The 26,683-nt window shown below is 35.4% G+C and overlaps 1 protein-coding gene across 1 annotated transcript; it reads left to right on the forward strand.

Annotated features, from left to right (window-relative positions):
- The first annotated feature begins 1,846 nt into the window (after positions 1-1,846).
- On the forward strand, positions 1,847-26,551 carry LOC149076439 (PDZ and LIM domain protein 3-like). Its single transcript, XM_089244007.1, has 6 exons — positions 1,847-2,460; positions 18,418-18,566; positions 23,303-23,486; positions 24,165-24,308; positions 24,526-24,716; positions 26,016-26,551. Exons 1-6 carry the CDS (start codon positions 2,350-2,352, stop codon positions 26,257-26,259), a joined length of 1,023 nt encoding a protein of 340 aa, XP_089100133.1. The 5' UTR covers positions 1,847-2,349; the 3' UTR covers positions 26,260-26,551.
- The last annotated feature ends 132 nt before the right edge of the window (positions 26,552-26,683 follow it).

Raw genomic sequence — 26,683 nt, forward strand, 5'->3', positions numbered from 1 at the left:
TCAAAAATGGAATTTTTTGTTAAGTTTATTCTGATTTCCGATCTGGAATTTTTTCTATGAACATGAACAGAAATAAATTTTTTATAAATAGAAAAACTAGTTTTGTCACATGATATATGAGGTTTTCCAAAATCATGATTACTAATTACTTTAGTTAAATTAAGTTGATCAACTTATGTTAGTTAAAAAGTTAATAAGTTGAAAACTGAACATTAATTACAAAGAAAAACAAGCTAAATTAATATCCAATTTTTTTAAACTTCTCAAATATGTTATTAAGGTACTCACCCAGTTGTCATGTACAAAAACATTGTGTAAGTTGGTCATGAATTGGAGAAGCGGTCAAAAATGGGTTAAAGCGTCACTAGTAACACAGTCAGTTGCATTCATTAAAGGATGATTTTTTTTACACGTATAAAACAAAGGTGATGTAGTTTTAGAGCAGCACAGCAATCAGATTTTGGTTCAAGAAATTTCGCTCTTGTTGCGAGAACCTCAAAGACCAGCAAAATTTAGCTGGGCCAAACTAGAGACCTCATGTCCGGCTATACAAGCAAATCCTACGATTAGCATTAGTAGAAATTATCTATCGAGCTCAGTATTTCACAGTGTGAAATTTACAGTGTGGTTCATCACATTTAGTGCGACCTCGTTAAAAAAAATGTAAAGTAAAAGTCTAAGATATTGCAAAACTTCTCGAACGCATCTCTAATAATTTTAAATGATGTACCGTATCTTCCTACGAAGTGGAAAATTTGGAATAAAAATAAATATTTTTCAAAATTAATTTCTAAAAAAATTATCCCGGGCGAAATTATTTCCGGGCCGACAACAACAAAAAAATCCACGTTTCTTAGTGCAATATTCGTTGAGATATTTGAACTCAATACCAGAGAAATGTTGGGAAAGACCAACATAAAAACTAACGGTCAATGCTTCTTTCCCTCGTTTATGCTGTTCTTTTCCAACCTTTCTCCAATTTTTCAAATAATATATCTTATCGAATATTGATTAGAAACGCGTAACTTTTTTTATTATTTACCTGAGAAGAGATAGGACAATAACTTTCTAATTGGATTTTTTTAGGACAGGGTGTCCGTATAAAAAGTCAACTTTTCTATTTTATTAACTGCCTACAACCCCTTGCTACATAAATGACGTATCTGAGGTCTATACTTTATTTGGATGCTTTTCATAATAGGAGGTATGCCTCTAAGACCAACGATTCGCCAGTAAAAGGCAGCAAGGGAATTATGAAATCACCTTGTATACTTCCCGCCATGATTTCTTATCCTAAATAATCGTATCATTAAATATCTAATTACATTAAAAAACCGTTCCAGTGTACACAGAGATTGAGAAAATAATAATAATAATTTTAGTAAGAGTTTTTGACGTATATAGACGGCAGCTTCCAATCTCTTTTTAATCTTTGCCCTACTCCGCGTACAGGACAGACGGCGTCAATGAGAACTCGTGGTCTAGTCTCCAGACTAATTGGCGAAAATGAAAGTGTTTGTTTACGATACATTCGAGCAATGCTAAATATCTGGGTATAAGTACATCATAACGCTGTCTTCGAACAATAATATGAAAAATAAAAGGCGAGAGGGAACAAATAAATAAAAGTCAATCTTCATCATTCCTCTATTACCTCGCTGCTTTAGGGGTAAAAAAGAAAAAAGTGTACATTCCCTCAGAAGATATTCTTTTCTTTCGGCTGGAATGTCTCGAATGAGAAAAGAAATTTGGCACTCATTACTTTTAGCGTCTTTCTTGAGCAACTGCGGGAGAAAAGATTTAAAAGAAAAAAAGTTCCAACTGAGAAATCGAAGAAGACGAGCACAAGGTGCCTGTGTCTCTTCGACCTTGAGTTGCTAGGGTGCTTTAATTTTTTTGTTTAAGCCTATAGGGAAGTCGCTGAGACAAAATACACCAAAAATCCGTCGAAGAAATAAAAAAGCTATTGCCGAGGATCGCCAAGAAACGGAAGGAGGAGAAAAGAAAAAAACTCGTGGCAGGAAGTAAGAAAGAAGCTCAAGAAGAAGAAGTCTTTGAAGAATAAGATCATTGCATACACACAAACAACACGTTAAACAACCACCGCCATCATCTGCTAAGAAATAACTCCGTCATAAACCCCGTGTGTTTCCTTTTCTGTTCCATAAGTTTGTGTTGCTTTTGGAAACCATAACAAACATTGAGAAAAAAACAGAAAATTATTACACAGTTCAATAGACTTTTTTTTTTTTAATTTTTTTTATAATTTAGCCCTGGATATTATGCCGATTTGATGTAGTTAGTAGTTGCACATTACAAAAATAATAATAATAATAACCCGGATCCGAAATGTCCAGGAAAATGATTACAGTCGATCTCCTAAGAGATGGACAGTGCACGCCTTGGGGATTCCGGATGGCTGGTGGATCGGACATAGGAATGCCGTTGACTATACAGAGGGTAAGTAATTGGTCGATATTAAATTGTGTGGTTAAAATTTCAATTATTAATGTTATTTGAATTTAACTGAAATATTCTTTTTAACGTTAAGGCTTTGAGTAGAATTTTTATTTAGAAATTTAACTAGAGCATATTGGGCAAAAGAATGTTTTTTTTTGGTTTTTTTTGTGAATTTGAAAAATTACATTAATGGCAATGAATTGGGCCATTGATCGTCATAAAAAAGTAGTATTGAACATTTTGGAGCAGGTAAATAAAGGAAACAGTGTATATAAATCACTTAAATTATCGCAAATATCGGTTGCTAAGAAATTTTCAGTAATTTTTGATCGATATCAAATGATAACACTAAACACTATGAAAAAATTATTTTATTTTTTCCCTACCACACGAATTTAATTGAAACATTTCCTTCAATTTTGAAGGCTTTGAATGAAATTGTAATTTATAAATTTTTGATAAACATTTAGCAAGAAATTGTTTTTTGAGAATTTAAAAATTGCATATCAATCACAACAGATGGAGTCATAAGTGATCAGGAAAGAGACAGTATTAAGACGGTAAAAGTGTAGCAAGTAAATCAGATAAAAAGTCTAAATCACAGTTTCCAAACCTTTTTATCCCATCGCCCCCTTCTTCAGAAATGTTTTTCTCCCATCGCCCCCAACGCAATCTAACCCATAGGATCCTATGCTATACCCGTAGCTTCTACCGCCTTTTGGAACTTTCGATAACCCCCAAGGGGGCATCAACGCCCACGTTGGGAATCACTATCTAAATCATTAAAACTATATAAAACATCATCCCCCAATATCCGTGTATTTTACAAAAACATTTTCGGTAATTTATGCACTTATAAAATATAAATAGTGCTGTACTATACAACTTGCCGTAATCATAGCCTCAAATTCTTAAGAAGGGCTCCTGGGCCAAGATATTTGATTATAGTTAATCTAAGACTTCTAGCGGGCTCCTTACGTAGATTTTTCTAGTAAATTTATAGTGCAATTTTTTTTCTTTTTAAATTATAAAGCCGATTTCCGGGTCAGTCTCCTCCTCGTGAACGCCATAACTTTTACTGTGCTGTACTATAATACAGTGAACCACGTCGCTAAAACGATACTCTGTACGACAAATCCCCCTACAACAATATTTTGTTTGGAATTGCCATAGTTTAATATTAAATTCCTCTCTATACAACGATATCTTTTACTACGATAAATCTCTTTTACAATATTTTTCATGCCCATAAAAATATGGATGTCAAATACAACTAAAATACAGCAACCTGATATAAAAGCATATTTCACGAAAGAAAAAAACTAATAATTGGTACCATATACTGCACTGACCATAAAAAAAGGTTATGATTGTCTTAAATCCAAGTATGGATAAGCTTCTCGATTTACCCTAATATGTTCATCGCACTTTTTTTTCACCGTGTAAATCATGAGAGAATTCACGACCCCCCGGAAAAGTAAGTTATTCCATTTATTAACAACCCTATTAGAGAAAAACTCCCTGCGACACCAGAACCTGGAATTGTCCCTTACTAAACTGGTTTTCCCTTGTCGAAACAGTTGATTGACGATGTATTAATAAGTGATGGCCCATCCTATCCATCTCGTTGAAATTTTTAAACACTTCCATCATACCCCCCCCCCTACAAATGCGTTCTTTTAATGCAGGCATATATTCAAGAAACTAATTCTTTATAGCTCTAGCCTTGTGTGCCAACAAGAGCATGCGTAGCTTTTCTCTGCTCCTTTTCAACCAAGTCTATATATGTCCCACTGTAGGTATAATTTCCAAAACCTGAAGGCATACCCTATCAAATTTCACAGAAGAATGTATACGAGGTGTATGTGAGGTTAAATAGTCAATAAATATGCCGCTGTGAGGTCGTGTAGGTGGCTTGCTGTACTCCCATCGTGAATATCGAGGTTTGAACCCCGTTGACGCACAGTGGTGGTCGGCTGAAATTGGTTTTCCGCGGTTTTTCAACTTCGAGGAAATAATGCGAGCCGGTCTACCATTTAAAAAGTCTCTCTGCAGAGAACACACAGACCTTCAACACGATACTGACATAACATGAAAATTCAAGATTTCCATCTTTACTTCAGTAAATGGGAGACAGATGGCAGCATGAACACGAAACAAGCGCAACTCTACAACATAGATACGTTAAGGCCACACATTTACTAAGAACACACATTTCGGCATGTGCCGATTCGTTAGAAATTCCGAGAGTGTACGAGGTGCATGTACGGTTAAGTAGTAATAGTAGACCTTCAACACGATGCTTGCATAATATAAAAATTCCAGCTATATCATCTGCATTTTAAAATATGGAAGACACCTTTCAGCACCAACAAAGAACATAAAACAAGCATAACTCTGACAACATAGAACACGTTAGAGCCATGCATATACATACACTCACACAACACGTTCGGCCATATACTGTCGTTAGAAATTCCGCAGAGGAATGTTTACGAGGTGCTTGTACGGTCAAGTAATAGTAGTCAATTAAACCAGTAATATACAGGAAACAGTGCCGTCTTAACGCATGGGCCTACCCGGGCACAGCCCGAGAGCCTCAACAGAAGAGAGGACCTCACGAAATTTGAGATCTTTCCAGGATTTTTTCCAGGTGAGGCCCACCAGAAAAATCAATTGATCCCGAGTGCCCATGATGCTCTTAAGACGGCGCTGACAGGGGAAGAAAATGTAATCATATTGTCCGATGAGATTGATTTTCTCAGACATATGGGTGTCTGTCACGGTCGGGTTCGACACGAGTACTTGAGGTCATAGGTCATGTAACTTTCCGTCCCCTCAAAAATGAGCAAATGAGCAGTAATCTTATTCATCCTGGAAGAATAGAGATAAAATCGCAAGAAAAATCAAAACATAAAATATATGAGCCACTCGTGTAGATTTTGATAAAAGTGATGACAGTCTGGAACAAAGTTGAGAGCATGTTTCGAGTAAACACACTCGAGTTTGGTTTATAAAAGAAGAAAACGCTGACACAAATCTCCAGACAGATACTCCCAAGCAAACACAGAAAAAGAAAAAAAAAATTTTTTTCCTTGTTTATAACTTTCTCACGATTACTATTGTAAAATTTTTTGCAATAATCAAAAGAGAATCCATCGTTTTCAATTTCGTTAGAATTAGAAGCGAAGTTAGTTTGAAATACGGTAGGACCTCTCAAATCCGGAATCCTCGGGACCTAGGTGATTCAGGATTAGGAGAATCTTTCGGATTATGGATATAAATTTTTGTTTATTTCCCAAGTTTTCAATTTAAAGTACTAATATACCTCTGAGCACTTTTATTCATAATTTCCTTTGAAAAAAAATTAATGAAGCAATAAATTGCAAAAAATAACACCGTTTCCTACTTTTAAACGACGACTTCAACAATACATTGCTAACATACCAAATATTGAAACTTATTTTAACACTCAGACATAAATTTATAAATTTTGATTGTGTTTCACTGAAGCGATTTGCTTATTTTTTTTACAAATAATTACCCGTCCGCCACCTCTATTTTTTATACTCAGTATGTGTACTTTTTTGATTTGCCGTTCACATATGTGTATATTTTTTCTTTCATACATGTCCTGTTTTTTTTTATTTTCACGCATTTAATATAGCAATAATAATTTCCCTAATGACTTTTAGTTTTAGCTTCATTGTATGTTGTCAGTACGGGTAACCACGTTACCCCTTGTCAACCAAGATTCTAGGATTTTTCTGTATGATCTTCTTGTGCGTTTCTTTTTTCATTTCTCCTCTGCTTTATAAATTTCCGAAAATTTTGAACCGGGTTTTTAACATATAAGTCCTGAAAATATGAAAATAATGTTGCTTCATTTTTAATCGTTTATCGACACCATTTCGGTAAAAAAGTAAGGCCTATAATATTTTTATTATTAAGAAATGAATATAAAAACATATTCAAAATCTCATTAAAAATGAGAGGAAATCAAAATTTTTATAATTTTTTTAGTAAACTTAGTTGATTGAAATTTTTAATTGATTATAAATATTGAAGAAATTAAATTTTTGTAGTGGTTGTAGATTACCTTATAAAGTAAAATGCTAACAGCTTATTTTGTTTATTAGTCGTTTTTTTAGCTTTAAAATATGTATAAATTTAATGGGAGTCAAAATGACCTAATCTTGGGATTTTATGGAATTTTTTTCATCTTGTGAAGTAAGAATGCGGGCTTTTAAGATAGGTGTCGAAGTGGAATTATTACCCACTACTGACCATACTTCATTTCACAACAGCGGGACGTTCAGCCAATAATTGCCAATTGGCTCATTGGCTCCCAGCAATAGGTTAAACCAGGAGTTCTCAAATCTTTTCCACTCGCGGCGCCCCTTACCCTAATCAACGCTTATCTACGGCTCCCGAGAGTGGTTAAACAAAATACTTCAAAAAAATATTTGTCGCGATACAAATGCCACACAGTGGAGGGGCGCCCCCTCCCCTGGCAAAGGTTGGCGGAGCACCAGAGCACCGTGGCATACAGTTTGAAAACCCCTGGGTTAAACTACTCGCCATCACCACAAAAAAAATATCAACGATTCGGGCAAATGGCCATTCTTGGTATAAATAACACACCACTCTGTCCTTATTTTGCGTTGGGGGCATACAATTACCCAATTTGCAGAATAATTAAAAAAATTCTGCAAATTGGCTATATGTATATATAACGATACATGCATATGTATTTATATAATATGTATTAAATAACGATTAATCTTAACGATATTTCAAAAATTGTTAATTAAAATTACAGAAATTACTAAAAACTACTAAATAAATATTTTATACGAGTACGGTGTGGGCATGGCAGGGTCTTCAAAACTCTTCCATAAGTCTGGTAGCCCATGAGAAAAATATCATTTTTCAAATAGGAAGGTAGTAGTAACCATCACGCGACATAGAAAATGCATAATGCAATAAATTGACAGCTACAGATAACACAAAACAGGCACTAGTTATCTATCTACAGGTACAGTTATGTAGCTGAAAGTGCTGACTATGACAATGGTGCGAATTCGGTGGCAAATTGCATTGGGTGACAAATTAATAGAGTAATTGAATCGTGAAACTCTTAGGCAGTTGAAAAATATAAAATAATATATTAAAAACAGAAAGTAAAAAAACATAGTGTTGTTGTGTTGACATGATTAGGCGTTGGTGTTAAAAGTATTAAAGAGCCCGTCTGTGGCACACCCCCCCCCCCCATTGTTTTAGGTTGTCACGATTCAGCACATTTTGCTTTTGCTTTTTTTGCCGCCGTTACAAACATCTAAGAGGCGACGTCTTCATTGCGCAATCTCCCTTCTGAGCCAGGGTTATTCTAAATTCAGGTTCACGGGTTTCTCGTGTGTGTGTGTGTATGCGTATATTCTGCCATTTCGACAGAACCCTCGTTGAAAGAATGAGCTTTCTTTACCGTGGTACTAAAAAAGAACCGATATAATAATGGGTTTCTTGGAGATTATGCACAAATACGATTGTCTTTTTTCTTTTTTTTAAATTCAAAGCTATGTTTGATTCAGACATACCTGAGTATTATATGAAAATGCATGGCACAATTTTCATGGGCAGTCAAATCCAAGATCGACTGAAATTTATCACCACCAGATGTAGTTTTTCAATGAAAGGGGGCGCCATGAAATTTGCTACTCGATTTTTCGTACTGAGTAAAATACGCAAGATCTCTCCGAAGATTTGTAATAGCGAATTCATTATATATATAATAGGTCTGAACTTTTATTTTTCAAAGTATTCTCTTCTAGCATCAATGCAGTCTTGCATTCTTTGGAACGAATTTTTGAGAGAATTCTGGAACTCCTCCAATGAGATTAAGTTATTCAAAATATCATTCATTCATCTCATAAACCGATGCTTTTGGAGTTTTTGGCAATGAGTTTGAATAATAAATAGTTGAAATACGAGAAATAAATTTCCTAAACTGGCATGTTTGAATACTTATGAAATAAAGATGGAAACAATATGAGTGAAGTACATTTTCTCTCTCCTCTCCTCTGTTACAACCACACTTACACCTACCTTCTGTCTATACATTTTACTTGTCGAACTATAATCCTCCCCTTCTCCCATGATCATCACTTCAAATAAATGATTTGCATACCACCAACGCTAGAGAAGAGATCGAGAGAAAACTTTAAAAAAAGAAAATGCCGAGGTAAAAAAAATCAATTTCTATTCACAGGGTTGCCAATGAAACGTCGCGATGATGAGAGGGAAAGAAGAGAGACGGAGCACTCTAATGTATTTCGTCCATCTACTCATGGACGAGATATCTCGCCCTTGTACGAGAAGGCGTGAAAACGCACATGAAACTCGTCAACTTTTCTCTGAGGAATTTCTGACGGATTGGTGCATGTTGGATAGTGTGTCGCGTGTATTTTTGTTGTGTGCCCTCAAAGTGTTTATTATTTCAGCGGTATGCGTGTTATGTGTTCTTGCCAGGTTGATAATTCTCTAAGTTTTGCTTCTTTTTGAGTAGTTTTACGAAAATAAATTTCGAATAATTTTGAATTTATTTAAAAATAATTTCGAAACTTTTTGTTTGAAATTCCACTCTTACGTGGAATATGTGATCGGTGAACGCGAAATCGAAAATACAAATTAGATTTTGTCATTTTACACCTTTTTTTTTTTAATTTTGTGCTATAGCGGAAAAAAAAGTTATTGAATAAAAATTTGAAAAGTTTGATTTTCGCATACAAATCATTGAATTTAGTGCTAAAAAAACAAATATTTTCATTGTGATATTTTGTTCAAAAAACTTTTGTATCATTTTATTATTATTATTATTCGTTCTGCGCATATGATGGATATATTATTTTATTTTGAGTACAATCAATCAAAAGCGTAACAAATATCAGTAACAATTGAAATAAATCTGATTGGAAAATGTAATTTTGGCTTTTAAATGCAGAGAATAGAGAACGCGATAATCGTGTTGAAATTATTTTAAAATTACCGAATGTTATTATTTTATTTATCTATATTTCTCAGCATGATCTATCTTTTTGACTTGGATCAAACGAATTTCTTAAAAATATTCATTAGAGAGAGAGAAAGTTTTTAGAAAATAATTTCTTCCCCCCCCCCTCCCCTAAATTCGCTATACGGACCACTGTGTGATGGATGGAAAGTTGCAAATTTGTATTAAGAATATACACCCAGACAGACGGATGAAAAATCGATTTCCAAACGTTTGATCTAAGATTCTAAGAGAATTTTTTTAATCTCGAGTAAAAAATGTCAAAAGTCATTTTCCCTTCCATAATGATAGGAAAAGAAGTATTCGAACCTTTTCTCTTGAGCATTGATATTTTTAACATTCATTTAATTGCGTGAAAATATCAGAGGTGACGGAAGTACGGTACATCAGACCTGTGCATGTTCGTCTTGGACCTTACATAGGAACTTTTCTGGTTTTGAATTAATTCAGCTTTAGAATACTGTTGTTGCTCAAACATTCAGCACTCTCGGCTTCAATACCACTGTTGATTTGTGCAATACTTAGTATAATGATATTTGTAGCTGTTTTGTGTGTGATGTTTTTTAATAATATTTGTAGCTGTTTACCACTATAATAATATTCGTAGCTGCTTTGCTTGACCCGTGAGAGTTCAAAGTCTGTTAAACCTGCTGATCATTCGAGCAAAGCCTCTTCATCCATATGTGATAGTGTTTAACAGACTTTGATCCCCTCACAGGTCAAGCAAAGCAGCTACAAATATCACTATACACTCGGAACTTGTCGAAGCAGATAAATCTTTGAAGCGCGCATAATATTATCATTACAATTATTAAACATGAACCACAAAAAATTTCTACCAATACAGTCTTGAGAAGCAGACTCATACGCTTCAACTCATCCAGAAAACGTATTAATGAAATTATCAGCTATACAAAGTGTTCTGTAAGTGCTGATGCGGCCTTTACTTCATCAACCATAAATCGTAAGGTCAAAAGGCGCTCAAAAGTTACCCTCTACTAGAAAGTTGTTTCTCTGTATGTCCTGTATTACACTGTATTTTCATTCTGAAAGCTGGTATAATTTTAATAAACCCTGCTACAGGGTAATTTTTGAACGCCTTTTAGGCGTTTTTTAAATTGGAATCATATCTCTACGACGGACATTTGATGAGATAAAAACCGAATTAGCACTTACGGGACACCCTGTATATGTTAGAATTTTTATCAAGGGAAATTAGGTTAGAGTTTATGCGGCCTATCTGGAGGCATCCAAAGTGAATGACTTTTCTAAAAGTAAACTTTGGTGATGATCCAATATAAAATTCGTAAAAGCCTCGAGCATATTCCCACGTGGCGGAATCTGCCTGACGACTTTGAAGTAATTCATCAGGACGATGATTCATTTTTGTGACAGCATCCCTTTTTCCACGAGTAAACGTCCATCTTCTCGACATGTTTAAGTATTACTGCACGTGGTTAGTTGCCATTACAGGCTGTTATGATTATCAGCCATGCATGCGTCCGATACCAAAATTGGAAATCAAAAATTCTCACGTTCTCAAAACTAAAATTAAATTTGACATTTCTTTTGGAAACGTTTCAAAGATACGTTTTAACCCCGGGAGATTTCAGAGAAATAGAACTACGATTGACTTTAATCCTATTCCAATACAAATTCAAATATTTTCTTATCATTTACACGTCATATAGTAAGGGTATGGGACATGAGGCTCGCAAAGGGATTCTATTCGGCCCCCGAAAAGTGTTCCAATAGGCAAATATCAGTTCACACAACACGATATATGCCTAGTCTGACCTAGGTACCATACCGCGATATATCCTCGATAGAAAATACAGGAAATCGCTATTTCGGTGTGTAACATTGCCAATTATCGCCAAAAAATTGTCGAAGGTAGTAAAGTTGCACTATGTCACTGAAAAATCACCAATGATGTGAACCGAAGTGCCACTATAAATAGCAGGGGAGTGAAATGTAATTCACGAAAAAAAGTTTAGTTTGACAAATAAGTGAGATGAATAGTTATATGAATATAATTAATTGTAGTGATTTTACAGTCATAATTGTAATACAATTTATAAGTTATGAAAGTACATATTCTTAATTCTCGATTTCAGTAAAGAATAGAAATTAGAGTAAGTTTCATTGCATATACGAGATACGGGACACTTATTATGAAATGTCGAGACAGCCAAGATTACGAAAATGTCCCGTAAAATAAGTCATATGATCACTCTATTTAAACAGTTTCCGGCTCTTGAGCCGTACCAATATCGCATATCTGGCCCGCTGACCGATAAGGTTGGTTCCTATTATATATAAGGAAATCCTATTGTATAGCTTTTTAGGCGCGCTTCATTCAAAAAAAAAAAAGAAGTTTTTAAACATTCAAGTTTGTCGAATCATATGAGTGATGTCGTGGGAACTAAAATGTGTTCGAAACAAGCGAATGAATGTTCCTTGTAATAAATGAGATTAACCTTATCAGAGCATTGCGCTTAAAATGAGTTCGGATTTCTTTTCCTCAGCTGGTACAAAGAATTACGGAATCGGCTTCAAGGATTTAAAGCCATATGTGTGTTTGAAATCGTTTTCTTTTTTCCTTTAATCATTTATATAAATGAATCTACGTCAAATTAGTCGCCTTGTAGTTCTTACAAAAGAGCCATTGACTGAAAGGCACGCTTTGTTCGAGATAAGGTTTCCTCGTAGGCTATAATTAGAAGAGTAACTTCTAGCTACTGTATATTGAGTGCTTGTAATGTCTTTTAATCTTTTTTTTCTATATAATTCGATTAAGTTTTTCTCTACAAAGAGTTCTACAAGTAATCATTTATATAAAACAAATGCTCATAGTCCGCATAAAAGTCCTGATATTTTAGCGGTGTATTTAGTTTTAACTTAGCACAAGTTAAATCTTTTTAGAAAAACAAAAACAAAACATTGAAATGTTTGAAAACCTAGAGGACAAAAGTGTAGCGATCTCGGAGGACGATAATAGGTTTCTCCATTCACAATTTATCTAATTTATTGAAATTTCATCAATGTCTTTAATATCAAATCTTTAATATAAAAATGAGAACACATCTGTTTAACCCATTAAGTCCTCATAAAATGGATTGCAAACAACTGCCCATCTGAACTCATCTATGACCATTCCCATGTAGTTAATTTGTGATTCCACATAATGTGCCAAGTTAGGGGCAGTCCTAAATCGTCCCAAGTTAGACAAACTTGATTTTTTCCACTCAAGCCGGGCTGTACTTAACAATAGAGGGAGATAAAAAAAAAAGATTGTGTGTGAACCAGCATTTTATAAGAGAAACCTTACCTAACATTGCCTTATATCAGAGAACCCCCCCCCCCCCCCCCCCGTCTAAACGTAACCGTGGCGCAAACCTTAAGCGTTCACTAGAAAAACTTACCAATTTTCGGAAAACACGTGAAAAACTTTTTTCTCAACCGAAATACGCCTTCTACACTTCAGAATCTATCATAAAATGTTAACACAACAACAACAAACAAACGTGATGATTTGAACGTAACTTTCAACAACCGTCAGGGCTACCTACTTATTATAACAAAAAGTCCCAAATCGTCCCAAGTATGGACACTTGACTATATTTAAATATTGGAATTTGATTCTCGAAAGCAACTACATTTTTTGTTTTTGATGAGGCAGCAATATTGGCTAATCTTGTAAAAATCCAATCACAAGCCTGATCATTATTACAATTAAGGGAATCCCATCCCTCAGAATAATATAATGATTTAAAACAGGACCGTTTTAAGAACATCATAGGGCCGAGTAATTTTTCTGAAGCCCCCTACCTGGCTAGAAATATCTGCCAACAAATTAGTTTAAATCAATAAATTAATGAATCAATTTTCGAGAACAAGTATATATATATATATATATATAGGCCTACTCTCGAAAATTGCGCCCAGATCTCATTTTCCTCTCTTCTGCTCCATGCGTTAAGACAGCACTGATTTAGAATGCTCAAATTTCAGTTAATTTACTCAAAAAATTGAAATTTCTTTACAACAAATTTTTTATAGCACAAAGTGACTCCGTTTATAGAAACTTGACTGTGCATTTGTTTAGAAAAACAAATAAGATTGTATTTTTAATGAGTGTTTAACTGGAGTATCAAAACCTAAAAAATGACACTTATGGGTTCAAATGCAGTTGTATAAAAAACGCAGTAAATATGTTTACGGGACACGCTACAGACATTTCTACTCGAAGTCCATCAAGTAAAGGGTTAACGAACTTGTCTTGCAAGCTTCGCAAAACGAGAAAGTGTCACTCTTGGAGATAATACCTAAAAAAATTGTTTTTTTTTAATACCAGAAAATTTCTAGACACCTTTAGGAGCGTAGATAAGGAGATATTTTCAGAGCCTCATCGGCAAAAGCTGCCAAGAGGAAGTTGTTAAATGTTGTAAAAAGGAAAGAAAACTCCATTATCTGTGTAGAAGCCAATTTTTTCTTATTATTGAAGAATCTTAACGGGAAAAACAGGAACAGGAAGATGGAACTTTTATACCCATAAATTTTGTGGTTAAGACATCTAAAAAAGAAACTGACTAGATAAACAGGTTGAAACAGACAAAATTTTTGTTTCCGACTAAAAATAAAAGGAGTTTGAAAACTTCCTGTGTGCCGAGATATTTTTATATTAGCATATGGAAAACTAAGAGACATCATCTATTCATTTATGTTTCAAATGTTAGGTTGAAATAACTTATAATATTAGCTACTTAAAAATTAAGCCTAGCTGTTATAAAAATGAACAATTACTTAATCATACATTGTAAAAGGTGTTTCTAGAAGAGTATTTAAAGCGAATATAAACTTTACGGTCACGTAAATTTGAAGTAAAATATGAAAAAAAAAAACCATCAAAAAAGAAATTTGGATTTGATACCATAAAGTTATATGTATGGGGGGGGGGGGATATTGAAAATTAAAAATTTTGTACTGCACTGAAGCCAAAATGTCAATTAGAAATCACAAAAATTGTATAAAACAGAAAGAAATACCGGGTTTGCACAAATGAATGGCACGATTAATTTTGTTTTACTACTTTCAAAACTATTACACATAATATAATCTGTGATGCATTAAAATAAAAAAAGAAACGTTCAAAGATTTTTCAACATCGTTCAATAGATGGAAGCACTTCCGTAGAAATTGGAATCCATCTGAATTCCATCTGAAATTGGAAATAGTGACAATGAGAGAAAAAAGTTTTTGTGTATTAGAATATGCAAAAGAATTGTTTCCGTTACTTCTGTGCAGCATGCATACAGAAATTTGTAACGGAAAAAAGCTAAAAGAATGGTTCAATCAATGTCAGTCACTGCTTTCTACGGAATTGCTGCCATCTGTTGAGCGATGTTTAAAATAAAAACTTTTAATGTTTTTCTTTATTTTCATGTATCACAGATTATATCATGTATAGTAGTTTTGAAATATAATTTTTTTAAATCGTGTCATTCATTTGCGGAAACCCTGTATATAAAATAAGACCAAAAATTCCACGAAATATCGATAGATGGAGTTCTTGATTTTTGACAGCTTTTACGACTCAGCTATTACCACTACCTCCTATATACATAGTATATAGGCGGTAGTGCTATTATTCCCTTCAAGACATTCAGCACTTGGTCATTTCAGCACTTCGTCGCGACACTTGCTCACTTATATACAAATACAAATACAAATACAACGCCACAACAGGCAAATTGCCCAACGAGGTGGCTGACTTAAGAACATCATGGATCCCCGAGCCATTTTTGGAGGCCCTACCTACTACTGCCACACCACACATGCAACCCCCCCCCCCGCGGAACCCCCCCAACGAACCCCTAACGAATCGGTACATGCGGGAACGTGCGTGCACGTGTAGTGCAACCTGACGTAAAGTTTTTTTTGTTTTTTTTTTTTTTTGTTTCTGTGTAATGCTTGTTATGTGTAGTGCTACCATCTGCCCCCAGTTTTTCTAACTATGAGTGAAGTGTTATGGTTGAATGATTTACCGTTCTAGGACTGTTGCTCTCTGTGGCGAGACTTTTTAACGGGGAGATCGGCTCGCATTTGCGCCTTGAAGTTGGGAACCACAGAAAACCAACTTCAGCCGACCACCACTGTGGGGTTCGAACCCGGATCCTCGCATCACGAGTCCGGCACTATAACCACTCGACCACCACAGCGGCCCGTAATAAAGTGACAAAAATCGAGAATTTCAAATATAAATGTCAACCAAATTTCATTGTATCTATAAATTTCTTTGCTTACATAGCGAAGGATAAAATTTTTTTTTTCAGTTGGGGGTAATACAAACATTTAAAATTTATTTGCCCTAATTACCATTTAATGCTAATGAAACTATCGCAGCTCGATTACTTCCGTTTTCGCTGATATTCTCTCGTATTGTTTTTAGACATTAACCATACATACTCTCTCAGACATACTCTGTAAAAAACTTCTTATATGTCGTCGGTGAATAGAAAAATCTGGCCACGCACCCCCGACTAACTGGAAAATTATCAAGTACTTTTTAATCAACTTAGTATTTTAGACCTAGCCCTTTGGATTTGTCCCGCCCTGCTTTAAGTCTATTAGAACATCTACAATTGGTTGCTCAAACAGTCCTGTTTCATCCAAGCCAGGGGTCTTCAACCGATCAGACATCGTGGACGTAATTGAAACTTCCCATGAAGCCGTTGGCCACCAACTCATTACTGAGGTATTTTGAATTATAAGATGGAAACCAGATTTACATGGCTCAGGGAAATCTTTACGGAAGCGCCAACGGGACCCCGAATCAAATAGGAGGAGCCCAAAATAATTGAAAACTTCATTTATTCTGAAATTACTTTTTGAAATGAAACTTCTTTACCGACATAAGAGTGAAATTTTGTGAGGGGAAAGAAAATCTCTCAATCACAGGAAGTGGAACGTTTCTTTTTCATTAAAACCGGTTGCGTAGAATTACTGATTGTGTGATGAAGCCCTGAGAAGCATGGTTTGTGGTGATGGGAGGGAGGGTGTCAATAGGGATTCGGCCGTGTTAGAAAATAAAGTTAGTTTGTGTTTGGCCGCTTTGTGACCGAACAAAGACAGTTTATTACCTTTACCTACCCCCCCCCCCCGACGCCGCTGCTATCGTAAAACGCCACTTGCAGTATGATGGGCGATGCACAGCACACAGTTTGGAAGAAAAGAAAATTCTATTAAGATGAATTGAGGAGTGTGTGTGTATTCCCACACTATTCCCGCAGCCAAGCTGTTAAACAACCTGGAAGTTTCACTTCTATGGTGTGAGATTCTCCCACTCAGATTTTTTTATTTATAATCAATTTTGATTAGTTTTGAAATAATTTCTTTCAGCAATTCTGGCATTACTTTTTTTTGTCAATTCCGAAATAATTTCCATCGCTAATGCTGAAATTATTTCTTTCACTAATTCTGAAAATATTTGTTTCAAAAATGACTTTTTTGAATAATTATAGAGAAATTCTTCCATTAATTAAAAAATTTTATCAATTACGAAATAATTTCAATAATTCCAAAATTATTTTTTTTATTTCCGGTATTTATTTATTTAAAAAGTCTCAAACTATTTTTCCATTAAGGTGTGTAACTTTCAGCATTTTTGTGAATTCTGTAATTAAGTACATCTTTCGGATGCCAAAATTTCCGTCTGAAATGTATAAAATCAGGGGCTCCAAAAAACTGTTAGGGCCTCGCGTGCTACGTCTCTCACTGGCCTGACAGCAAAATCAAATTTTTTTTCTTAAACCTTTTTTACATATGTCCTTAGCCATTTTCTAAAAATTGCCGACGGACCACGGTAAGAAAGCCGGAGGGCCAAATCTGCGGTCCATGAGCTGAAGACCCCTGATCTAGGCTTATTTGCAATAAACCGGATTTTTCAATTAGTCTACGGCATGTTTAACTTTGCTAATGTCTCGTATTCAATCGTCTTAACATATATATAGTTTGAAATTATTATATTACTCATATGAGTAAACATTATCTCTTTCAGACCCTGGTGCCCCAAATGTGTGGGTTGCGTTTTCTCATTGTAGAAATGTTTCTTTTGACCTCAGAGAGGTATGCATTGACTTGAAGGATTGAGTAGGTTTTGAGTTTGAAATATGGTGAATATGAATTTTGAAACCCTTGCATCAGAGGGCAGCACTTAAAGTTGAACCTTCAGCGGGTTTTTAAGATAGCTTCCAGCAGAAAGTGCCTCCGGGAAGAGTGCTATTTATTACATAAAATTTAGCAATAAAATTCTGGGAAAAATTGCATGGGAAGATGAATATACCCTGCATCATCTTATCTTGGCTGGAAAAAGTTGGACGAAGTTAATCATATTTCTTCACAAAGAAAAAAATTTAAAGAAGCGAAAATTTGAGGAAAAAAATAATAATAAAGATTTGCTGACAGTTATGTTTTTAATGCATTTTTTGAGTATCGGAAATGCAAAAACATTTTGAAATCACAAAAAAATGCATGCTCGGGTCTGAAAGGGTTATAGAGTTTTCATTCTTGAAATTTTTGGAATTCAATAGCTCATAACAACCAAATATTTACACATAAGGCACAGCCATTACACATAAGTTAATAGGTAAATATTTAAGAGCATGACCCAAGTTTGTGAGGTTTAAAAATTGCTCTTAAACACACTTGATGTACAAAGTATATTACAACATTATTGTGCAAGCAACTCAATGAATCAATGAATTTATACAAGCATTTTTTCCAGCATTCTATGTTATAGATTTTTAATTCAGAATATCACTGAAATAAGCAAAAAAAAAAAATTCTTTCGTTCATTGAATGAAATTTTTCTTCTATTTCTCTCGTAGATAAGTTTCGGTAGCCCATCCGAAGGAGAGCTCCATAAAGAAGATATAATAATCAGCATCAATGATAACGACGCGAGGAAAATGTCCCATTTTCGGGCTGGCGAGGTGATTGCGAAATCTGGAAATCACCTGAAGCTCATAATACTCAGGTGAGTTATAATATTCATGTTAGAACCCCAAATACAACTGAAAAAGTTTGATTTGATTATTATTATTATTACATCATACATTCGGTGTAAAATTTTATCAATAGATTGGTTTTTGCTTTGTGTAAGTTATCTCGCAGGAAAACGCGTTTATATACGGCAACCATTAAAGCCATTTGAGAGACGTAAATTAACAGTGAACATATTAAAAAAAAAAGTGAGAAATGTTATCCTTCATTGTTAACGATAGACGTACAACTCATACTCACAGGAAAAGTCATTTCAGACTCCAATAACAAATATCAAAGAATATGATTGTTTCAGTTCCAATGTTTGACTGTAATCATTTGGTTATTTCTGTCGCGTCTCGAACATTTCATTACTATAGTAATAAAAACCATGCCTCTGCAATACCATCGACACTTATTCGTGACTTTTTGTTACCTCCGTCATTTGACAAGTTATGGAGCCCAGGCCCGCCATGTTTTGGCAGACCCTTTCTCAGCTACCGTAAAGAATGTCTTTTCGAATTGCCCTTAGGAAAATGAAATTATATATTACAAATAAAAGAAATTATAAATATAAAGTAATATTTACAGAGTGTCCTGTAAGTCCTAATGCTGCCTTTTTCTCATCAGCCGTTCGTTGTAGAAGAATGATTCTAATTTAAAAAATACTAAAAAATGTATTCAGAAATTACTCTGTACTAGTGTCAAGAGAAAATTCAGTGTGTCTTAAAATAAAAAAAAATCTACATTTTTATACGGTCCCCCTCCTCTAACTTTAAATTGAAAAGTTGTTGCCCTATCTCTCCTTAAGCCAAAAAAAAAACCAATTATGTTTCTAAGTGCAATATTCGTTGAGATATTTGTATTGCACTTGGAAACTTGAATTTTTTTTTTTTTTTTTGGTGTCTGCAGAGACAGGGCAACAACTTTCTTATTGAGTTTTTGCGCACAAGGTGTCAGTATATAAAATTATTTTTATTTTTAATACCTATACAGTCCCTTGGAACATGAATTGAATGGCACACATCTAAGTTCTACACGTTATTTGAATACTTTCTCTAATTGGAAGTATGCCTACAGGATCAATAGTTCGCCAGTAAAATGCGGTGCATGCTGATATACAGGGTGCATAGGTAACAGGGCGTATGACATTTTACTGGCGAACCGTTGGTCCTATAGGCATTCTTCCAACTAGAAAAGGTATCCAAATAACGTGTAGTACTCAGATATGTCATTCATGTTGCAAGGGGTTGCATAGTTATTAAAATTAAAATTAATTAACTTTTCATACCGTGCCCGTGAGCCCGAAAGCCCAATTAGAAAGTTATTGCCCTGTCTCTCCCGATGCCAACTAAAAAAAGTTCCACGTTTCTATGTGCAATATTCACTGAGATATTCGAATTCGAAAAATTGAGAGAATTTGGGCGGGGGAGGAACAGAGTTAAATGCGCGTAAAACAGTTTTCTCACATTTAATGCTATTTTTGCCCCAACTTTTCCTCGTTTTTCGAATCCGAATATCTCGGTAATATTGTGTGATATTACCTCTAAATATATATATATATATATATATATATATAAACGTGGAATTTTTTTAGTTGACATCGGGAGAGACAGGGCAATAACTTTCTAATTGGGATTTCGGGCACACGAGGACGGTATAAAAAGTTAACTTTATTTTAATAACTGTACAACCCCCTTGCAATATGAATGACATATCTAAGTACTACACGTTATTTGTATACCTTTTCTAGTTGGAAATATGCCTGTAGAACGAACGGTTCGCTAGTAAACTGCCGTACGCCCTGCTACCTATGTACCCTGCATATATATATCAAAAATAAAAGAAAGCATCCTATTTCGTTTCTTCTTATTTTGGCGTAGAATCTTCCTGATTGGCTCACAAATACCGCATAGTGATTGGATGTGAGGCATAGAAATCACCAATTCTTAGCCCGATCATTTCTTTTCCTCACAACGATGATACTGACACGAGCAGGGAATTTTTTTCCCTGAATATTCCGAGGGAAAATGGACTACTTACTGAAGCTGAGTGCGGAGGCCGTCTATCTCTAGAAGGTGCTGGGTGAAGCATCACTGCATTTATGCTCACGAGAAGCTAATTAAATGAAAACCAAAAGTTAGACTCAAAACGGCTTCGTTTTTCACAAATAAAACCCTTCCAATCCAAAGATCGTAAGATGATGAAATCTAGAACGAAAAGAATTGAGATCTCAGTATCCTATCAAGTATATTCACCACATATTTCTAAATAAAATATGACAAACATGAAGATGTACCATAATTTCAGGCCTTCGCAGTCTGCTTGTGACGTAAGTATTCCATTTTCCCTCAGAATATTCAGGGGAAAAAAATTCCCTGATCGTACTAGTAAGGAAAAGAAATGATCGGACTCAGAATTGGCGATTTCAATGCCCCATATCCAATCGCTATGCGGTATGTGTGAGCCAATCAGGAAGATTCTACGCCAAAATAAGAAGAAACGAAATAGGATGCTGTGTTTCAAAATGTGGCAAACTTGCTAGGTAGTCTGAATGACGTTTATGGCAAACAGCGCGCAGAGGCTTTCTATCTCTAGGAAGTGCTGATATAATCCGTGAACTATACGATAAAAATATCGGAATTTCTTAGAGCGGATTATATGCCACTGTGTATTATCTGAAGCTTTTTTTCCCAAGAGGTTGGGATGGAAATTAAAACTTTCGAAATGTGTAATTTTTTTTAAAGATTTATAGAAAGTGTACAGATGCGAGTGTAAAAACCAACAATATTTCTACAAAAAACGGGACAGACAACACTTAAAATTATTCAAGATTTTATTATCGATGAATGAAATTCAAAAAATGCGGGGAATTATACACAGGAAATTATCGTGTGCACCGAAAAGAGATACCAATAGTATAATAAATTTAGTTTGATAGCCAGCTAAGAAGATAGCACATGCGCGTGCCTTGTCGCACCGTTGCAAATTCTATACAACCTGCTGCTCTAAAGCGTTAAAAAACTCTGCTGGCTCTGCCAAGGACAACAACAGCAACACGCTTCCACTATGGCAGGGAAAACAACGGCCCGGTAGGGGTGAGGAGCCAAGATTAGAAATTGAGATTTAAGCCAGGAAGAACCAAGTGGGAAATGGATGTGGTAAATACTTTGGTGGTTGATGTTGAGAGTGTGTGTGTGTGCCGGGTGAAAATATGCCAAAAACAGAAAGCGTCGCCTGTTGTGCAGGAAGTGGTTTATGTTACTAGCTCTGACAGTAAAGAAGAAAAAATTCCGTTGCGTTCACACATGACATTCGCGTGAATCTCCGATGCAATCATGATCAATTTGAATACAGCCAGTATTCAGTTGCGCGGGATTCGGGGTGTAGCAGCCACAGTATTTTGTAGCACGGGGACGAAAAATTCAGAAATCAAAATCTACAAGAAACTCAAGCCGAGCACCCAGATGTCCGGGACATTTTCTGCACGCCTCGCAGTGTTTGTAAGAGCACGCGCGCGCACACTAATCTCTTCGTATTAACATACTGCAATTATGCAGGGTGTCTTGTAAGTCCTAACACAGCTTTTATCTATCAACCGTTCGTCGTAGAGCAGCGGTTCCCTTGGGGTTCCGTGTGAACTCCCCAGGGGCTCCGTGGTAACTCGAGGAAAATATAAAAAAACTAAATTTGAAAAAAAAAATGTTTTTGAATAATAAAAGCAAATCAGTAACTTTGATAAATAAACAAAAAATATGCCTACGGGGCTCTGCCATAGACATCATACACCAGAAAGGGCTCCGCGAGTCAAAAAAGGTTGAGAACAGCTGCAGAGGAATGGTTCAAAATTAGAAAATGCTCAAAACGTGTTTGAAAATCACCCTGTACCAGTTTTGACTGCAGAGTGAAAGTGAGTTGACAGTGAAAATACAATGTGTCAAAAAATATAAACTAAAAATTTTTTATACACACTCTGTTCTATAACCCCAGTTAGAAAGTTGTTACCTTGAGGCCATCACAAAAAGAATTCACGTTCTAGTGTAATATTCGCCCGAAGAAGAGTTGGGAAAGAACAGCACAAACTAACAGACAACCTTCTTTCGCTCATTTACGCTGTTCTTTCCCAACTTTTCTCCGTTTTGAATTCAAATATCTCAGCAAATATTGCACTTGTAAACTTGAATTTTCTTTTCTTTTTTTTGGTCTCATAAGAAACAGGGAAACAATTTTCTAGTTGGTTTTCTAGAATGGTGTCCATAAAAAATTTTAATTTCTTTTAACACACTGTATTTTCAGTCTCAAAACTAGTACAGGGTGATTTTTGAACACATTTTGAGCATTTTATTTAAATTGAACCATTCTTCTGCAACGAACGGTTGATGAGATAAAGGCCGAGTTAGGACTTACAACACAATGTATATTATGATTATAACATCTTTAGAAATTAAGTAAAAAATTATCAACTTGATTTTCTATTAAATCATAAATTTCTTTAAAAATCTGTATTTTGAAGACAGGCACTTCACTAGAACGATTTATTTCTGGTCAAAACGGTTTTTGTAGTTCCCTAAATATTCAAAAACACGAACACAGAAACCGTATTTCAACGGCAAAGTTTTACGTGAAAAAAAAGAAAAAGGAATTAATCACCTAATTTTGTTGATGAAAATTATAAACGTCTAATGTACGCATTCATTAATTAATGACATGTTTTCTGGTTTGTGTTTTCAGGAGCAATGAAGCTACGGCAACATCGTCACCCTCGACTCCGTTAATCGCTCCTTTCCTTACGCAACACGGAAACGCAGACATTTTCAAACCACTTCCGCGAACAGAAATACCGAATCACGTCGGAAATCGAACCAGTGATCATCAGCAATACCAAGAGGATGAAAAAGCTGCTATTGCTAATCAAGTAATCACCATAAAATCAGTGGTTCCCAGCCTGTGTTACACATACCCCCGGTATACGACAGGCCATTCACGTGTACGCGAAAAATAATTTGTTAAAATGACGGGAAAAACTAGTAAAATAATTAATACAAAGTGCAAAAAATTCTACTACACTTGACGCACACTATACAAGGTTAACTACGCATTTCTAAGGAGTAAGCTATTCTTCCTCAACATTTCTATGAATACGCAATCTATATCTATGCATTCTAAGGTCTCAAAGCATGTTATTCATTTCTGTGGGTACATAATCATCTACGCGTTTCTAAGGCCACGTACACTTCCTAAACTTTTCTATGAGCACGCACGCATTTCTATGGTCATGTACGTTTCTTACTCTCATTTCTGTAAGTATACGATCCTCCTACGCGTTTTTGAAGTAACGCACACTTCGTACGTATTTCTAGGATCCCACACGGTTCTGAATCTATGAGTACGCAATCGTCCTACGCATTTCTACGATCACGCATCTGTCCAAGAGTGCGCACATCTCCCCCGCATTTTCAGGGAGTACTTGATGAAAGGTTGGGAACCACTGACCTAAACAATCCTAAATTTAATCTCAGTTTGACACCGTAATGAAATTTTAAATTTCCCTCGATTGCAAAATTCATCAAAAACTAACTTCTCTCATTTCTAGGCTTACCGAACGTTCCCTTTGATAACACCGGACCTTAAAGCTACTAAGGACTGTCCAACAGGGTCATACCTGAGGTTCAGCAGGGACACGAGTGGACGATCTGTGTATCAAAAAGGACAAAACGATCCGTACATGCTTAGCAAGGTAATATCTTCCATCTTAATTATTGACCATGGATCTGTTGATTTATCGAGTTTTCTTCAAACTTGTAAGTTTGTGGCACATGCTTAAAAAAAAGGTTCAATATATATTTTTGATTTCAAATACCATTCAGACGCCTCAAACGAAGTGAAAATATCAGAAATGCATGTATGTTATCTTATTTTCCTCACATTTGGCTGATTCCGTCATCCAATCCCAGGTACAAGAGGCTATACTTGAAGCTGCACTGTCTTCTCCAAGGGCGTCTATCAGCTCCAGTAGGACTTCTACACCGGACATATCCAACCAGAACATTAGCTTAAAGCAGTACAATTCACCAATAAACCTCTACTCGCAGCAAGCAATGGTGGAGACGTTAAAATCACAGATTGGAAACACAGCTAACTTTGCGTGAGTAAACGAATGATACACACACACACTTGTAACATTTTTTTAACTTTTAAAATAAGAGGAAATTACCAGAAGCGATATTTATAACAGAACCTAGGGCTGCATTCCACTCAGAATGTCAGAACTTACAGTTCATAGCAGATTCCAAACATTCCCCAATATTTTTCTCTCACCAAGATATCTATAATGTCACTTCATATCACTCAATGGCCCAGGTGGGGCGAGGAGCTAAGATTAGAAATGGGGATTTAAGCCAAGAGGAAATAAGCAGGAACTAGATGTGATAAATTGTGCTGACCACTCGTATTTGCAGTCCAGTAACATTGTGCTTTTTGCAGTCAATTTGACACTGTTTCTGTTGTACCTCTGTGTCGGGAATGCTTTGATATCTCCTTGAGATGGGAAGCGGATTGTGTGGGGTCCTTCAATGTACCTCTGTATCAGAAAAAATTCTAACAAGGACTCGTTGGGTATTGAACTCACAACTCCTCTGAACACATACTTTCATACTACTAGAAAAGTGAGTGTCTTATCAAACTGGACTACAGTTCCCTTCAGAAACTAAACCAAAATTTTGAATTCTAGTGTTGAGAAATAGAGTATACAATGATGACGTCACTCTCCGCTATCATATGAAGGTTTTAACAACTGGATATTGCAAAGATATATTTTGGAAAGAGGGAAAATTCAACTGCCCCTGCGGGGAATCAAACCCACGTCCTTTCACTTTCCGGGTGAACGCCCTAGACCACTAGACTACAGAGGCACCGAATTTCTCAATCTTTCCTTGGAGCTCGTGTACACTGAAAGGGACCATACATGGACGGCCGGACCAGACTCAGGCCAAGCTCACAACTGCTGACATTGCCACCAGATGGCAACTTACTTTCAGTGTACACGAGCTCCAAGGAAAGATTGAGAAATTCGGTGCCTCTGTAGTCTAGTGGTCTAGGGCGTTCACCCAGAAAGTGAAAGGACGTGGGTTCGATTACCCGCAGGGGCAGTTGAATTTTCTCTCTTTCAAAATATATCTTCGCAACATCCAGTTGTTAAAACCTTCATAAAATAGAGTATATACCAGAGTTAAAAAAAACTTATAAACTAATTTTTGTAACAGATAGAACATATAGTCTAGCTTTTTCTGTAATTATTCATATCACAAAAAAAAATTGGATTAAACAAAAGTACATTATAAATAAAAAAAAAAAGATATGATTATGATACATTCTAACTTGTTCAATTACACACTGATATCTGCCATCCTAATTCCAATTTCTATTTTTCATGAATTGAATATAGAAATAATCTCCCGAGAGGTCAAAGCCCTTCAGATTTAATGAGGTCACCAACATATCAACTAATCCATGAACAGGAATGGAAGGACCTCAACAAACAACGACTCCAAGAACACCAACCTGTAGAAAATAAAGTGCATGATTTGGAAGAGGTGCCTAAGTCTGGATTCGGATACAATGATGCAATCCAGCAGTCATATACATTCAAAACGCTGATGTCAACTTTAAAGACAACACCAGGCATATGAGCGATCAAACCAGAATTGTGTAGAAATGATGATGAAAGTGAAAAAATTTCACCTACATAATAAGACGACTGTTTTTATAAAGCAATTTTTCTTTTTGATCAGATTGATCAAATGGAAACAGAATTAGTTCTGATATTTAAAAAAAAATACAGAATTTTTGTTTGATGATGTGAGATGCATTTTTCCCCTTTTTTTGTGATCATTGTGATGTTCGACATGAATGTGTGATGAGAAAAATGAGTGAAGTGTTGCGTTTTAATATTAAATAAATAAAATGTGATCTCGCAAGTCATTCTTTTTACTAGTGATGCTTTAGTATCAGCAATAACAGCAAAACAAGCTCAGAAACTGAAAATTATTTTGCTTAATAAAAGTATTTAACTTTGTTAATCTGGTAATCTTTGCAAAATATTTGAAACCAAAA

The sequence above is a fragment of the Pholcus phalangioides genome, unplaced genomic scaffold (assembly GCF_987345545.1).
Source record: "Pholcus phalangioides strain wild (caught in Gottingen) unplaced genomic scaffold, Ppha-v1.0 ptg000015l_1, whole genome shotgun sequence".
Classification (NCBI taxonomy): Eukaryota; Metazoa; Arthropoda; class Arachnida; order Araneae; family Pholcidae; genus Pholcus; species Pholcus phalangioides.

Bases quoted from the DNA above. Each gene is read 5' to 3' on its own strand.
- LOC149076439 (XM_089244007.1), top strand. From the start codon at position 2,350: ATGTCCAGGAAAATGATTACAGTCGATCTCCTAAGAGATGGACAGTGC. The intron at 2,461-18,417 runs GTAAGTAATTGG...TTTCTCTCGTAG, and splicing joins TGCCGTTGACTATACAGAGG to ATAAGTTTCGGTAGCCCATC. The intron at 23,487-24,164 runs GTAATCACCATA...TCTCATTTCTAG, and splicing joins AAGCTGCTATTGCTAATCAA to GCTTACCGAACGTTCCCTTT.